The sequence below is a fragment of the Canis lupus genome, chromosome 32 (genome assembly GCF_048164855.1).
Source record: "Canis lupus baileyi chromosome 32, mCanLup2.hap1, whole genome shotgun sequence".
Taxonomy (NCBI): Eukaryota; Metazoa; Chordata; class Mammalia; order Carnivora; family Canidae; genus Canis; species Canis lupus.
The window spans coordinates 19,887,896-19,904,843 of NC_132869.1; the positions used below are offsets into that span (position 1 = coordinate 19,887,896).

A 16,948-nucleotide genomic window follows, 5' to 3' on the forward strand; every position below is an offset into this window, starting at 1 on the left:
CATCAGAATGGATAAACTCAATATATTCACAGAAGGAAATACTGTATAGTAATGAGAATGCATGAACTACCACTAGACACATGAATCTCATAAACATATGCAAGGAGGAAAAAGCCAGACACAAAAGTATGTACTTTATGATTCCATAAACATGAGGGTACTGGCAATATTCTGTTTTGTAATGTGGGTGCTAATTACATGGGTATACTTAGAGTACCCATGCATGTTATATACTTCAACAAAAGGTTTAAAAAATGAAGGGGTGAACTGAAAGCAGGAGCAGGATGTAAAGTGGAAAATGGGTTCTAGAGATATTTAAGAAGTAAATACAAAAGGACTTTGTGAGTGCAAGGTCAAGGGGGGGTCAAGAGTAACTCCTCAGGTTTGACCTCACTGACTGAAAGAGTATCATTAACTAAAACAGGGACTACAAGGGAAAAGAGCAGGCTAGGTCATAGAAATGAAGGGAGGTGGGGTGACAGTAAAGATATGATATTATATGGTGATTTCATATATTTGTGAAGCTGTTATTTTGAAGAGAAACTAGCTGAGGGAAGAAATTTTTATCACATTGGCTTTCAAACATGAAGTCTAAAGTTTCCTAGCTAGAATAATGTGTTATTTGCTGTTAACAGATCACAGATGATCCTCATTTTTTCACATTAAATCTACCATATGGACTCACCATTCAATGTTCCTTCTTCAGATGGCCTAAAGAAAACCAAAAAATATGAGTTGTGACGCAATCTTTGTTTTGGCTACCATACAACTTCTTATTTTGTAAAGTTATTATGATTATTTAATATAATACTATTTAAGTAATTCTGAGATCCAGACTCACTTTCGTTTGAATATATGACATTTCCCTTAAGCCAGTGTCAAATTCACACATGGATATAAATATGTCAACATACATACATTTTATCAACACTTTGTACCTTCAATTTTTTATTTTTTTTTTAAGATTTTATTTATTCATGAGAGACAGAGAGAGAGAGAGAGAAAGAGACACAGAGACACAGGTAGAGGAAGAAGCAGGCTCCATGCAGGGAGCCTGATGTGGGACTGGATCCCAGGACTCCAAGATCACGCCCTGGGCCAAAGGCAGGCGCTAAACCACTGAGCCACCCAGGGATCCCCTGTACCTCCAATTTATACCTAAATGTTTAGTAGTTTGCTGCCAAATTGAAGGTTCTAGTACTAATAGAACAAAATATTCTGACTTCTCTATTCATGGAGATAAATTCTTTACTATATTAAGAATGCCTTGAAATGACTTTGCAGATTTCTGAAAATACAGAATTGTGGGCAAAGAATGGAGAGAAAGGCAAATAGACATCATTTGGCAAAACTCAATTTATAATGTTGAAAAAAATTTTCCAATGTTGAATATATTTATTTGTAACAACATATATTGGTACCAAGAGGAGGTTTTATTAATCCCATGGATTCCAGTGCAAATTAGACAGGTACAGTAGAAAGGAAAATGCAATAAGAATCAAGTAAAATGGGTTAGAAGCTTAGCTCTCTCATCCTACAGCTATGGGGCCTTGCTCAGGAATAAAAAAGACCAGAATCAGAAAGGACCTCTGAAGTGAAGAACTTTTACAGTCTCTTTTTAGCTCTTACTTTGATCTGATACTGTTATTTCCTACTGACTTTCACCTTAATATAAATATTTTTTTTAATTTTTATTTATTTATGATAGTCACACAGAGAGAGAGAGAGAGGCAGAGACACAGGCAGAGGGAGAAGCAGGCTCCACGCAGGAAGCCCGATGTGGGACTCAATCCCAGGTCTCCAGGATCACACCCCGGGCTGCAGGCGGCGCTAAACCGCTGCGCCACCAGGGCTGCCCCTAAATATTTTATTATAGGAAGTATTTTCACCCTAGCCTCATCTCCTTGCTGCTGATAAACTACTCTTTACTTAGCATCTAAAAAGTACTAACCAATTCCATCTCTTTGGGTATTTCTATGGCTCAACACTGTGTAAGATAAGGTTCTCTTGCTAGCTGAATTAACATCAACTTCAAGTACCTATTCTGTATTTACATCGTATGATTTTGGTTATAAAAGACAGTATACTCTGAAGAGATCTGACTACAGATTGGTCTTCCAAATGCCATACAGGCCCATAATATCCAAAGAACTTGAATACTGGATGTCCATGTGGCACTTGGTTTATTTTCTTCTATATTCACATATATTTCTGGTACACAGAAGGAAATGGGGAACACTGTGGAATATCTAATAATTTCCTTCTCAAGTAGTCCATATCTCAAAGTAACTCTATTACGCTTCCACTATCAAATAGGCATTAAAACAAGAGGACTTTTTTTTTTTTTTTAATGTTCTTTAGAATCCTAAAAAAAACTAATTCTCAGGCTGGAATCACATAGATTATCTTTGATTCTTCTTTATGTTTAATATGTACTAAAAATTTTTACTTTCTAGGGATGATTACCTGTCAGATTGCCTTTTGTTTCCACATTTGGTTCTGGATTACTGTATCAGCTTTGTAGTGGATCTCCCTGAATGCAAACTTTTTAATGTATACTGTGTAATAACTGCTCTAATTACCTTTTCCAAAAGCAGGGGTAAGGCTTGCTGATTACAATGATGGGTATAGAAGTTAGCTAAGTGCAAAGCTAAATTGTCAAACTAGATCTTTGAATAAATTTTATTCAACAGCAAGTTGGAAACAGGACTAAATAAAATCATATTATAAGGAAGATTTTAGTAGAGTAGTAATTATAGTATGGCTCTAACAATGTAACTATAAAGAATTATAATTTTAAGTGTATATATTAATTCATAATAAATGAGTGCCGCCAATCTCGTCTATGTAAAGACAAGAGCCACTTAAATAAATAATTATCATCCATCTATAAAGGAGTATTTAAGAAATGGTACAAAGAACAAAAAAAAGACAACATCAAATAACTATGATACTTTTTAGGTTAATGATGAGAAAAGACTTACTTACATTTCTCTGTTTGATGGTCTATCTTGTAACCAATCCTTTAGTCAAAAACAAACACAAACGTAAAGTTAAAGAAAAAAAAATCTCTCTAGATGAAGTTTAACTGTTTAAACCTGTTTTGTTTCCTATAGTAGGTTTTAAGAATGAAGGACTGAAAAATTAATGTGAAGTCCTTGTTTCATACACCTGAACTAATAAAATAATAAATGGATATAATTATCTTAAGACCACTCCACAATATAGAATAATTTTGTGATTGTTATTTCCTACAATATAATTATAGTCTGGCTAGTTGCTTTTTTCTGATGACAACTTTATACTCTTAAATACTATGTGCCCACAAAAGAAAAACACAACAAAGTATAAAGAGTAAAGTTAAAATCATGCACACTGTAAACAAATCACCAAAAACATTTAGACATATTTCATTAAAGTCTTTTTCTGTATGTGTGTATTGTTTTTACTCTGCAGTTTTTTCATCTAATTTTAAATGTATGATTACATTCTGATCCAATTTAGTAATTCTCCATTTAGCTATGCCTGATCTACGTTATTAACTTCCAATGAGTTATTTTTTATTTTAGATTTTTTCCCCTAATTTTCAGGACTTTTTGAATTGCGTCTTCTTTTTTAATTTGTTTTAATCACTTTAATAATCATACTTGTTTTAGATCTGTAACCAATAATTCTACTATCTTAAGTTATTAGAGGTTTAATGCTGTTTATGTAACTTGAAACCCAAAAGTTTTATAATTTGGCATTGTCAGGTCATCTTCAATAGAACTTAATTTGTGGCAAAATTCTGCTGCTTAGGTTCAGGATAGGTCTTTCAGAAAGAAGGAACTGTTACTATGAAACTGTGTTAACTAACCCCCTCTTCTCATTGAAATAATTTTTTTAATAACATGATTTTCAATAATACAACCTCCTTATAGCAGAATGTAAGTTAATATGTTCCTGATAATCCAGGATAATTATGAGTAGTGATTTCTATACCTGACTCATATAAAGGAACAGTTTTTCTTTTTCCCAAGCTATTTGTTTGGCTTGCCAGAGTATGCTTTTTAAAGTATTTGTAAAATCAAATACTACCTAAATTGGTTGGGAACGACTTCATACAGTTTCACTACAAACAGATTACTGCTTTTCTTTTGTATAAATTTTTCTTTAAAATTTCCTAAACTATTGCATAGACAGTAATCTCTCTTAACACTGGCCATAGCAGTATTTTTTTCTAGCTATCTCTCCTGAGGCAAGGGAAATAAAAGCAAAAATAAACTATTGGGATTACATCAAAAAGTTTCTGATAGTAAAGGAAACAATCAACAAAACTAAAAGGCAATCTATGGAATGGGAGAATATATTTGCAAATGACATATCTGATAAAGGGTTAGTATCCAAAATATATAAAGAACTGATATAATTTAATACCTCCTAAACAAATAATCCAATAAAAATGGGCAGAACACATGAACAGACATTTCTCCAAAGACACAGAGATGGCCAACAGACACATGAAAAGATGCTCGACACCACTTATCATGAGGGAAATGCAAATCAAAACTACAATGAGATTATCACCTCACATCTGTCAGCAAGGCCAAAATCAAAAACATTTAAGAAACAACAAATGTCAGCAAGGATGTGGGAAAAAAAAGAATTATTTTGCACTGCTGGTGGGAAGGCAAACTTCCACTGTGGAAGACAGTATGAAGGCTCCCCAGAAAGTTAAAAACAGAACTATCTTATGATGTAGTAATTGCACTACTGGGTATTTAGCCAAAAATACAAAAACATTAATTTAAAGGAATACATGCACTTCTATGTTTATTCCAGCATTATTTATAATACCCAAATGATGGAAGCTTCCCAGTGTCCAGTGATAGATGAATGGATAAAGAACATATGGTATATATACACTGGAATATTATTCAGCCATAAAAAGAATAAAACCTTGCCATTTGCAACAACATGGACAGAACTGGAGAATACTAAATGAAATAAGTTAGAGAAAGACATATATCATACGATTGCTCATATGTGGAATTTAAGAAACAAAACAAACAAGCAAAGAGATAAACCAAGACTCTTTTAAAGAACAAACTGTGGATCTGGGAAGAGGGAAGGTGGGCGAGAGGATGGGATAAATAGAAGGTGGGGATTAAAGACTACATTTATCATGATGAAAAACATAAAATTATAAAGATAATTTTATATTTATCATGATGAAAAACATAAAATTATAAAGATAATTTTATAGATCTATATATCTAAATACATAAATAAGTAAAAATAAACCCCTAACTATTCAGACAACAGGAAGAAACTCTACAAAGAATAATTGCCACCACGTACTAATGTTAGTTTTCTAAGGTAAAATTTTTTTGAACAGTAAATATAACCTCAAATAACATATCACCATCTTTTAGCTCTTTTTAAATAAATACACATATTAAAATATGCATTTGTTTAATTGAAATGTACAAACCGGTAGTAAAGCTGCTTTGGAATCTACTTCCTGAGTTTCTTCTGTAGATGGCCTTCTACTGCTATTTTCTACTTAAAGAAAATTTTAAAACGTAAGTTATACAATTGAAAGTTTTTTGATATCAACTAACAAAACACAAATTGTTTTTACATACAGTGTAACCTTCATAAGATAATTTATCCCCTCCTCAACACTGCTGAAGATTGAGCTACATGCCCACAGATCTCTTGACAGGGTATCAAAATTATTCAATTTACTTTTCTAAAAAGGCACTAAGAAATAAAAGACTATAACGGAAAAAATCTTACTCTTCCTATTTCCAAATTTCTTATGTATCCTACCATTTATTTTTTGTGTGTGTACACCTATCATTTTTTAAAACCATAAATAAATAGGATAATAATACATAGGATAATAATACATTATTGTTGGTTTTTTAACTTTAAGCTTGGCGATCTTTCCATAATCAATACACAGAGAACTTTCTCTATTTTGATGTTACATTGAACTTCATACTATGGGTGTACAATAATTGTACAGAATAATAACCAAACTCGTACTGATGGACATTTGGTAGGATTTCAATCTCTTGCCATTACAACATTGTAATTCATGATCTTAAACATACATCATTTTATAGTAATAGAAAAAAAGTTAATCTCTCCTCCCATTATTTAAGATGCCATATCTTTATCATATCTTGTTTTTCTTTATCCTAAACTTAAGAATTAAGCCTATTTTAAAAAGTCAGGATGTTAAATTCTAAAGTAACTTAGAATTTACAACTTTATGACATAGTGAAGAAAAATCTCAGAATGAATAGTGATGGGGAATCTTAGAACAAAATTTGTATTCTGAGTGTAGAGGGCAAAAAAGACAAGATTGAAATACATTAGAAGAGTCTGGACAAAATTTTTTCAAGATAATGAAACTGATAAAATGCATTATGTATCTGAGTATCTTGAAGAAATGTAGTCAATAGCAGAGAATCTAGTGCTGATCTAACCAAAATTACAATATAATTATATTGGTGGAAAAGAGTAAACGTGTGTGTATGTGCACGTGCGCGTGTATTTGGGAACCGGGGGAGGGGAAGAGTTCAATTCTTGCCTTCTTTAAGGGGAGGTCAAAAGTTATGGTCTAAAGCTGAAATATGAGGATGCAAAATTAAGAAGCAGAAAATTAACTGCAGAAAGAACATCCATGTTACTGAAAATGAATTTTATTTCTTCCCTGCTAACCCTTCCACCATTCTTTTTCTTACTTTATTTCTCCAGCAAGAATGTTAAATAGAAATAGTAACAGCCAGAATCCCTGCCTTGGATCCCCATGTGGTTTTCAATTGATCATTATGAAATATAGTATCTGTGGTAACTTTTTGTCAATATCCCTTATTCAGATTAAGGAAACTCCATTCTAACTTTGCTAGGAGTTTTAATCATGAATGGATGCAGAATGTCATCAAATGCCTTTTCTACAGCTACTGAGATGATCAAATGATTTTTCTCCTCTGTTACTATCGTACATCAATTATACATACATACATATATATAATTTTTTTTTTCTTTAAGTAAGCTCTACACTCAACATGGGCCTTGGACTCACAACCCCAAGATCAAGAGTTGCATGCTGTATTGACTTAGCCAGCCAGGTGCCCCTCATCAATTATATTTTTGATGTTAGTGTTAAACCAACTTGCACTCCTGGAAAACTTCCAACTTGATAATGCTGTATACCAGAAGAGAATGAAAGGGGAAATGATGGTCAGCTGGACATAGTAGTGATGTTTTTCTTAAGGAACGCTATAAACGTTAAATGCACATTAGTGAAAAGCTGAATAATAAATTTAAATTTATATGCATATATAACTTTTGACTCATAAAAAAAGTGTGATATGGAAACATCCCCAGGCCATTTAATTCTCTAGTGAAAAATTAAAGGTGTAGATGTATGGTATATTTCTTTCTGTGTAAAAATGAGAGGAAGAAGACTACTGTCTTATAGGATCTGTGTGAAACTCAAGAGAATAAATAAAAATAAGTGGTTACATGTTAGGTTGGAATGAGACAGACTTATTTTCAAAGTACTTGTGTGTGTTTGTATTTTAATTCTGAGCCAAATAAAAGTATTAGCTTTTTTTTTTAAGATTTTATTATTTATTAGAGACACAGAAAGAGAGAGAGAGACACACACACACACAGGCAGAGGGAGAAGCAGGCTCCATGCAGGTAGCCCAACGTGGGACTCGATCCCAGGTCTCCAGGATCATGCCCAGGGCCGAAGGCAGCACTAAACTGCTGAGCCACCCAGGGCTGCCCGTATTAGCTATTTTTAAAAGTTAAATTAGAAAAATAGGTTAAAACACTACAGATTCATCTGTGTAAGTTAAAACCCGCAGATTCATAAAGATCATCTAGGTACTAAACAATTTGTAAAAAATATGAGAATATTGGGATTATGTGTATTATTCAAACTTAAAGGAACAATGAATGACCTGAATCGTCATTTTCTGACTCTTGAAACATTTGCTGCTCAGGTGTGTGACATACATAAAATATACGGAAAGCTTAAATGAGCATGTTTGGTAACATGATTCACAAGTCAGAAACTTACCTTGTTCTAAATGAAGAGGAATAGAAGTTTTATGACATTCAGTAAATCCAGCATGAGAACTCACATGTTTCAAAGCATTTTCAGAAGGAACATCATTCTGTATATTGCACAAATACACAATTTAAAAAGAATTAAACTGAATTTCAAATGATTATACTAAGTAGTATAAGCGTCTCTGTATCTATTCAGCTCAATATGCTTTAATCTACCTGGACACCAAATATGTTACAGGTTAATTTTCTTCAATGACAATCTCAAAAAACTACATCAAAATATACTATTTATTGTTCATAAACCCATCTGAATGGATCCTTTTCAATAGTAATACAATTTCATAAAAAACTGAGGGAACTATGAAAAACTGTAGGGAAAATAATAAAACGTTTACCTGTTTACCTAAAAAACAAAATGCTATTTTACACTGACAGATTATAAGAGTTTGGAAGATAAAGGAGTAGAGAGGAGAGGTTTTTAGGGGGAAGAAGGGGTTTCTGGATAGCTTTCTTATTAATTATATGAGCTGTTTACATAATAAAGATTTGATCATTATTTGTCACATTTCAATTTTTCACAAATTTGTTTTTACTTATCTATGATTTCCATTTTTTGGTACTTAAATCTCTTCACATCCTTCAATACTGTTTATTCCTTATACATTTAAAAAGTCCTCCTGGTCTTACTGACTTAATATTTCTATTTTCTGAAATGATTTGAATTTTTACATTTAAAGCTGGAATTCAGGGGCACCTGGGTGGCCCAGTGTGAGCACCTGCCTTTGGCTCAGGTTGTGATTCCAGGGTCCTGGAATCAGGTCCTGCATCAGGTTACCTGCAGGAAGCCTACTTCTCCCTCTGCCTATGTCTTTGCCTCTCTGTCTCTCATAAATAAAATCTTTAAAAATAAATAAATAAAAGCTTTAATTCATCAGAGTTTATGAAGTGATACAAGAACATAAACAGACTTTTCCAAATTTCTACTCATCCATTTGTACTTACTGACAAAGCATTTCCCTTCTCATCAATTTCTAATCTAACCCTCCCTATTAAATTCTTATATGCAGGAGCGTTATTTTGGAGTCACCAAAATGTTCACTGTTTCAACTGTTCTACCTGTACAATATTTTATAGTCTAATTCTCCCTTAACTTTCTCATTTTTACCTACCCATTTTCCCAGATGAACAAACTGCATTAAATTAATGTGGGGACAACCCAATCCATTCAGAGTTTTCTCTCTTCAAGTTATAAACAGGTTACACACTATTATGCAACTCTAAGATATTCCCAAACTTCTACCACCTCTCAGAAACAGTGAGTTTTAAAATAGTATTCCTGCAATAAAGTATTACTTTTATTAAGTAAATTCAACTTACATCAAGAAAGTTAAGCTTTTCTACCTTTGATGCTCTGTACTCTTCATATACAGCTGATTATATAACCAAGTGAGAGTGCTAACCTTTTATGTGGTCACAATGCGACTCCAATTTCCTTTCTGATTTTAGTTGTTTCTTTTGGAACCAGTTTTAGCTATTTCTTATTTGCTTTATTTAAGTGCTTTCTTTGATATGACACATGAGTTTCATAGAATCATCTATAACAGAAATTCTAGTGCAGGATTGATGGTGGGCTTCCAGATATTTGTAAAATTCCATATAGATAAAATTTTGTATATGTGCATTTTTATGGGAAGAGGGTCTATGGTTTTCATTTGATTTTCAAAGAGGTCTATAACCCACATTCAAGAACTCAAAGTCTCAGACTCTAACCTAGAGCTCATTATTCTATTAATATAGTTTGAGTTCTTTTTCTCTAAGTAATTTACTCAAAATTGTTTAATTCAAAACACGGCCACCACTTTTCTGCCACTTTTCACAGAAACTTGTAATTTCTTCTTCTTTTTACTAGAAAGTTACCTGCCCACTTAAAAATTTTAGCATACTCTGGGTTTTTACTTCATTTAATAGGTTCATTATTAAAAAGTGAAATCTGGGATCCCTGGGTGGCGCAGCGGTTTGGCGCCTGCCTTTGGCCCAGGGCGCGATCCTGGAGACCCGGGATCGAATCCCACGTCGGGCTCCCGGTGCATGGAGCCTGCTTCTCCCTCTGCCTGTGTCTCTGCCTCTCTCTCTCTGTGACTATCATAAATAAATAAAAATTTAAAAAAAAAAAAATCAATTTTAAAAAGTGAAATCTGTGGGGGAAACCTTAATGCCACAAGAACGTACTGATACAGTTCTTTCAACTGCCACTGTGACATTTTAATGCCATAGAGGCATTTTAAAAGTTCAATGAAATACATATTAGAGGGGATCCCTGGGTGGCTCAGCAGTTTAATGCCTGCCGTCAGCCCAGGGCATGATCCTGGAGTTCCGGGATCGAGAACATCGATCCCACATCAGGCTCCCTGCATGGAGCCTGCTTCTCCCTCTGCCTGTGTCTCTGCCTCTCTCTGTGTCTTTCATGAATAAATAAATAAAAACTTAAAAAAAAAAAAAAAGAAATACATATTAGAGAATGACAGCCTAAGTCAGGGTAGTTGTTAGTACTGAGAGAACCTGAGATACTACAAAAATGTTTAGGAAGCAAAACAAGTTAGATTGGCTGTTGAATGATGAGAGAAGTAGGACTGCAGTTATGCCTTGATAAAACTAGAATGCTGATGTTATTAACAGAGACAGGAAATACTGAAGGAATATGTCTGCTGAGCATGAGGAAGATGGTGAACTTGAGGTTTTGACTGCTGAGTCTGACAACTCTAAATATTTCCAACTAGTTAGCAGTTCCAATCTTTTACTGTGATAACATGCCAATCCTCTAGTCAGAATCACTCCAAAGATTTACTTTCCCCATATCCATATTCCCAGACTTTAGTTTTCCTGGCTAAAAACTAAATGCTGGGGATCCCTCGATGGCTCAGCAGTTTGACGCCTGCTTTCAGCCCAGGGCGTGGTCCTGGAGTCCCGGGATTGAGTCCCCAATCAGGCTCCATGCGTGGAGCCTGCTTATCCCTCTGCCTGTGTCTTCTGTCTGTCTCTCTCTCTGTGTCTCTCATAAATAAAATCTTTAAAAAAAAACCAATAAATTAAAAATAAAAAATAAAAATAAAAACCAAATGCTGATATGGTTGGTAAAAAATTCATGCTATCTCAAGTCTTATTTCAGCTGAGAAATCGTATTCTTGGTTTTCTCCTGACTCCTTAATAATTTCACACAATGGTTACCCTACACCCTCTCTTTCTGATGTACTCCATTAAAGTTTCCACCAGCCTTACTGGAAAAACATGCCATAAGAGTTATCAACAAACTCCTCAGATTACTTTATTATCTCCTTTAATTTTTAAAAAACTTTGCGTTAATTTATATACAATGAAACACACAGATTCTTAAATGGTAAGTTAGAGAAGAGTTTTAGCATTCTTTCTTTCTAACTCAAAATATCTGTTACAATTTTTTATTATCTGCCCATCAGAAAAAAGTTATACTTTTTAATCCTTAAGATTATCATCTGAATGCTCAATTTCTCTCCATCTATGTTTTCTTGTTTTTAAAATTTTAATTCCCAATCAGTTCTTCCTCCAAGATAAAACAAGAGATTGAATTTAAAAATAAAAATACTGGTTTCCCTACTGGTTCCTTTCCCTCATATTAAGATTCTATCATTATAGGTATTTATGAAAGCAACAGTTAAATACTTTTCACTCACTGTTCTATACATTTAAAAAAGTTAATTAGCAAACATTTATTGAATATCTTACACCTGAACATTATACTGTAGTTACTGGCATATTCAGCTTTTTACTGCTTGGCTACAGGTTCCTTGACAGACAGGGTTATGATCTAATAAATTCTGGGGCAGGAAAGAGTTGAATTCAGTATTTGGTCAAGGGCAAATGTATAGGAGCAAGCATTTTTTTTTTTAAGAGAATTGTTAAATAGGTATTTTTAATTTTTATTAATTAAAAAAGTGCAAGCTATTTGTAGAACAATTTTCATATTCAATCGTTTCTTCATTTTAAATGGTATGTAGCTTTAAATATTTGGGACCATCATGTTGATGATGATCTCTGCTAAAACTGCATTTTTTATTGAAATATTTAATGTTCTTTTGAACTAAACACACAAATAGCAAAATAAGGTTGAACTGTGCTGTTATAAGGATTTACTTACAGATAATATTTCTTTTATCTTGTTTGATGTTTCTTTAAACTTCTGCAAATAATCCACGCTATCTCTGTGTCCTTAAAGAGAAAAAAAAAGATTACAACAAAAAATATTTATTTTTTCTTATCAAAAAATAATGTCCTTGCCGAAAGTCTACATAAAAGTGATTTTATGTTATTTTTAAAAGTAGTTTTGATGGCTCTGAAGTTTCTGGTAGATTTTCTGATATATAGTAAAAATATCTGTCAAGATGCTAGAGATGAGTAGTTGAGTTTATAGTAAGAGCAAAAGCCAAAGGCCTCCTAAAATAAATCCAACATATGATATTAATTGCTTGAAATGTAAAAAGAAAAAAGGGCAGCACTGCTTTTACTATTAATAAAATATAAAATTACATATATAATAATATGTGATCTTTATTATACATATATATTCACATACTATATATACAAATTATATGTAGAGATAAATAGGTATCTATACATATCCATCCCAGTGGCAATATACTAATAGACTAAAATGTACTTTAAAAAAATAAATTGGGATAGATTTTATGCAGGAAAAGTTGTCTCTAAATCCATACTGAACTGTACACAGCCTAGCAGAGATCAGTATGCTCAGTTATTTAGATAAGTTACAGGGTTGGCCTCAATGTGGAGATTACATGGACATGCCATATTCTCTGACTAATCTCCATACAGGTTTCGTGACTAGGTAAATTTCTAAGCTGGGAAGGCTCAAACAAGTGTTAAGACAAGGTTAGGAAGTCACCTGATGGAAAAATTCAAACCTGAAGAGACAGAGGGCCTCTTTCATGCCTCAGAACACTCTGATCAGGCCAAAAACAACTCAAGTTTTTTCTAAGAACTCTTTGTTAAATACTTTAATCTTTACTAATCTAACAGAAGACTGTTAGAACACTATATTCTCCCAAATAGTAGCAACCTAGCTAGCTCTATAAAGTGTTCTCTCTTCACCTTTCCCTTCTGTATGGCATATTATCAACATTAAAATATCTTAGGTCTCCCCCATCATTAAAAACAAAAGAAATAAAAAACCTTAGATACAAACCACAGTATTAGTTATTTCTTCTTTTCACCATCATAGTAAGCTTTATAGTTGCTACCCAAGTCCTGCTTTTTACACTCCCTCCTCCCATTCACATTTTATTTCAATATAATCTGGCTTCTCCTTCAACCACTTCACTGAGACAGATTCCACCAAGGCCACTAATCTGTACTCACTGCCAAAACAAATACATTTTCAGTCCTTATTGTGCTTTAGCTATCTGAAGTGTAAGAATGAATTATTCTTTTCTGAAATGCTCTCTTCTTTGGGCATATTAATAGTGGTTTGACCATAAATCCTCACTTTCCAAGTAGAGTCCTGGCTTTCTCTAGTGTCCTAATGTAATTATTAGCATACCCTTTTCACTATCAAAAGTGTACTGGCTGAGATGAAAAATTATGTGGTCACCCAACTTATAAAACACAGCTCTTTTCTAGTTATTTCTATGTAGCCTTTCCTATACTTTTCTATTATTTCCCAAGTATCTAACATTCATGAATCACTCAGGTTCTTTCAACAAGTGAACCGAACTCAACAGAAGATTCTCAAAATCAAAAGAAAAAGCCCAGTAAGTTTTATATACAAATGTTATTAAATTCCCCAAAGAGGTATATACCAATGGAACTATTCAACCTATTTTCCCCACTTGATTCCTTTTAAAAATTTTAGAACCGGGATCCCTGGGTGGCGCAGCGGTTTGGCGCCTGCCTTTGGCCCAGGGTGCGATCCTGGTAGACCCGGGATCGAATCCCACATCGGGCTCCCGGTGCAAGGAGCCTGCTTCTCCCTCTGCCTGTGTCTCTGCGCTCTCTCTCTCTCTGTGACTATCATTTAAAAAAAAAAAAAAAAATTTTTTTTTAGAACCATAATCTATGAAATGTAGTCCACTTACCATACAAGTGCACGGTTTTACTAATTAGTTATTTATTTCTAAGGTGATAATTTTAAGTAAAAATATTGATATAGAAATATTAATTTGCCAAACTTACCAACAAATGCTCCAAATTCTACATTATCTCCTTCTGCAGCTTTACAGCAAACAACTTCTTGATCTTTGGTAACAGTTTCTAAGTGGCTTTTACAACTTGGCTGGGAAGGTGTACTAACAAAAAATTTGGTTGGTGGGGATGACAGATGTGGTATGCTATTAGATGAACTGCCTAATTTTTGATTTTTACTGAACATTTTTAACATCTCGACCCCATGTAGTCTCTGTCGCAGTTCTGGAGGAGATATAGCACTTGGGAATAAGGCACCACAAGAGGAACCAGCCTCTGGGAAATTGAATTCTTTTCTCTGGGGTATTACAGGTAAATCCTGACCAAATATGTTACACTGAGGATCTTTTTCATCTTTCATAAAAATATTACAAAGAAAAGGATTAGTACTTTCAAGACCACCTTGAGGAACTGAGGAGCTAAGTGTATTTACTACACTGTGCTTTTTCCATACAGAAGGTCTTACAGGACCATCGTCAATAAGGTTTTGAGCCAAATGTTTGGAAATGCTCAATTCTCGTGTGATTTCATTGTGAACTTTGCTAGCTTCAGAAGCTTTCTGGGCAGTGAGCGTTTTTAATGTATCTACAGTCAGGGCTGAAAGATCTTGCAAATGGCCAATTTGAGAATCTAATGACTGTAATGATCTTTTTATATAGTTGACACGATCTCCAACTTCTTTAATTTGAATGCACATCTGCTCCACCCTGTAGGGGAAACAGAGTTTTTATAAATGTTAAAAATTAAAGTTTTAGAGATTCTTTTTATACTCTCAATAAATTACAATGGTAAAAAATTTTTACATGCCCTCAAACAAGCTAACATAGAAAATAAGATGATTATTTACTTATAAAAGGCACATCTAATGTTTAAGAAGGATCCAGTGCTGGGGGACACCTGGGTGGCTCAGTGGTTGAGCATCTGCCTTTGGCTTGAGTTGTGATCCCAGGGTCCTGGGATCGAGCCCCACATCAAGCTCCCCACAGGAAGTCTACTTCTCCTTTGCCTATGTCTCTGCCTCTCTCTCTCTCTCTCTCTCTCTGTGTCTCTCATGAATAAACAAAATCTTTAAAAAAGAGGGAGAGGGGGAGTTCCTTGTGCTGATTCTATTATAATAAAATGCAAAATTTCAAAAAACATTTTTGTTATTACAATTTCCCCACATCAAAGTAACACACACGGATGTGTATAAAGCTACATATACATAGAAATATCATTACCATTATTATAACTATACCATCTGCTTCCAGAAGGTAGCAAAGCCAATAGAAAAAGTAAAAAAAATGCTTTGAAACAATATAGTTTCACTTTTCTCCACTGACTAGGAAAGACAGTAAATCTCCTGTCCTCTGTAACAAGTGTCAAAAAAATAAGAAACTGACTTACTTACACTAAATATTAAAAATTAGAACTGAACTGTCTTCCAATATATAAAATTACTAAGCTTATTTGACAAACATAAATTGAACAGTGACCATGTATAAGACATAACAGAAATCCATGTGACATATAATCAATTATAATTAAAGAGGCTTCTGAACCTCTCAAAAGTGACACGAATTCTCTCTTCACTCCCAGAATGGAATTTATCATCTTTTTCATTAAAATACATCTCAACACATTGTTCTTCAAAGTCATGTAGTTTCTTTTGATCTTCTTCTGTTAAAAAAAGTTCTAAGGAGGGAAAAGAAAAAAAAAATCAATGAAGACTATCAAGATATCAAATTGTACACCTCATGAGTCATGAATTATTTAGGGCTCATAAGACCATATCTATCATCTGTAATTTCTTTCTCTTTTTACTGTAGTGTTTCTAAAGCATTGAGCAAGTACTTCCATTTTTTTCTTCAGCAAGAGGAGTACCTCCTCCTCTTCTAATTTCCTTTCCCTATAAAACACTCTTCCCCTACCATCTCTCTTTGCACCTCTCCCTCATTTACCCAGATAGAGAAATTTAAGAACCAATTTGGTAGAACAGTAAGCCACTATAAAATTTTAAGCACGGTTTGATATGATGATTAGTCTCATGTAGTAAATATAGAATAAACTAGTGTTATTGTTTACAAAGCAGCAAAAATCATTTGTAGAACAGCAAATGTTGTTTTACATTACCATTTTAACAAAAACAAACTGACATGCCACATTCAAAGAGAAGTTTAATACTGAATTCACTTTTACAGATATATTATACTTAAAATTCCTTTATGTTCAGACAAATTCAACAAAAACTTTTTATAATATTGGCCAATTAAGTCTTCTGAATAAAATTAATACTTAACCTTCAGCATAATATTGGTAAGTGGTAAAATAAAAACATTTCCTGTAATATATTTTACTTACTTGGTCCATCTGAAGTCTTATCTTTTTTTCTTCTTTTACATATGCAGCAAAACAGAGAAACTATATGGCTGAGAATGATAAGTGGTGGAGGCAGAACTGGTTTCTCATGATAAGCCATAATAAAATGATAACGTTGGTACTTCCATACAATATTGGAAATTGCCTTCACTTGTAAATACACATTGCTTGAATAATAAAGAATAAAAATAAACATAGCTAATTATACAATACAGTTTTAAATACTAAAAACTACTGTAATTCTATTCTAAACAAATATTCAAAAGAGTACTCTACCATA

At 33.5% G+C, this 16,948-nt stretch overlaps 1 protein-coding gene across 3 annotated transcripts in view; it reads right to left on the reverse strand.

Moving 5' to 3' along the window:
* The window catches only part of TRPM7 (transient receptor potential cation channel subfamily M member 7), a 114,386-nt gene that overhangs the window by 18,023 nt on the left and 79,415 nt on the right, over positions 1 to 16,948 (reverse strand). For 2 of the 3 annotated variants that reach the window (XM_072808481.1, XM_072808483.1), the window contains exons 24-31: positions 16,651 to 16,835; positions 15,852 to 15,984; positions 14,302 to 15,017; positions 12,251 to 12,321; positions 8,087 to 8,183; positions 5,474 to 5,544; positions 2,989 to 3,023; positions 686 to 711 (exon numbers count right to left, since the gene is read on the reverse strand). In XM_072808481.1, the coding sequence (XP_072664582.1) occupies positions 686 to 711; positions 2,989 to 3,023; positions 5,474 to 5,544; positions 8,087 to 8,183; positions 12,251 to 12,321; positions 14,302 to 15,017; positions 15,852 to 15,984; positions 16,651 to 16,835 (1,334 nt within the window). The remainder of the gene's footprint in view (positions 1 to 685; positions 712 to 2,988; positions 3,024 to 5,473; positions 5,545 to 8,086; positions 8,184 to 12,250; positions 12,322 to 14,301; positions 15,018 to 15,851; positions 15,985 to 16,650; positions 16,836 to 16,948) is intronic. The other variant, XM_072808482.1, reaches the window with a different exon arrangement.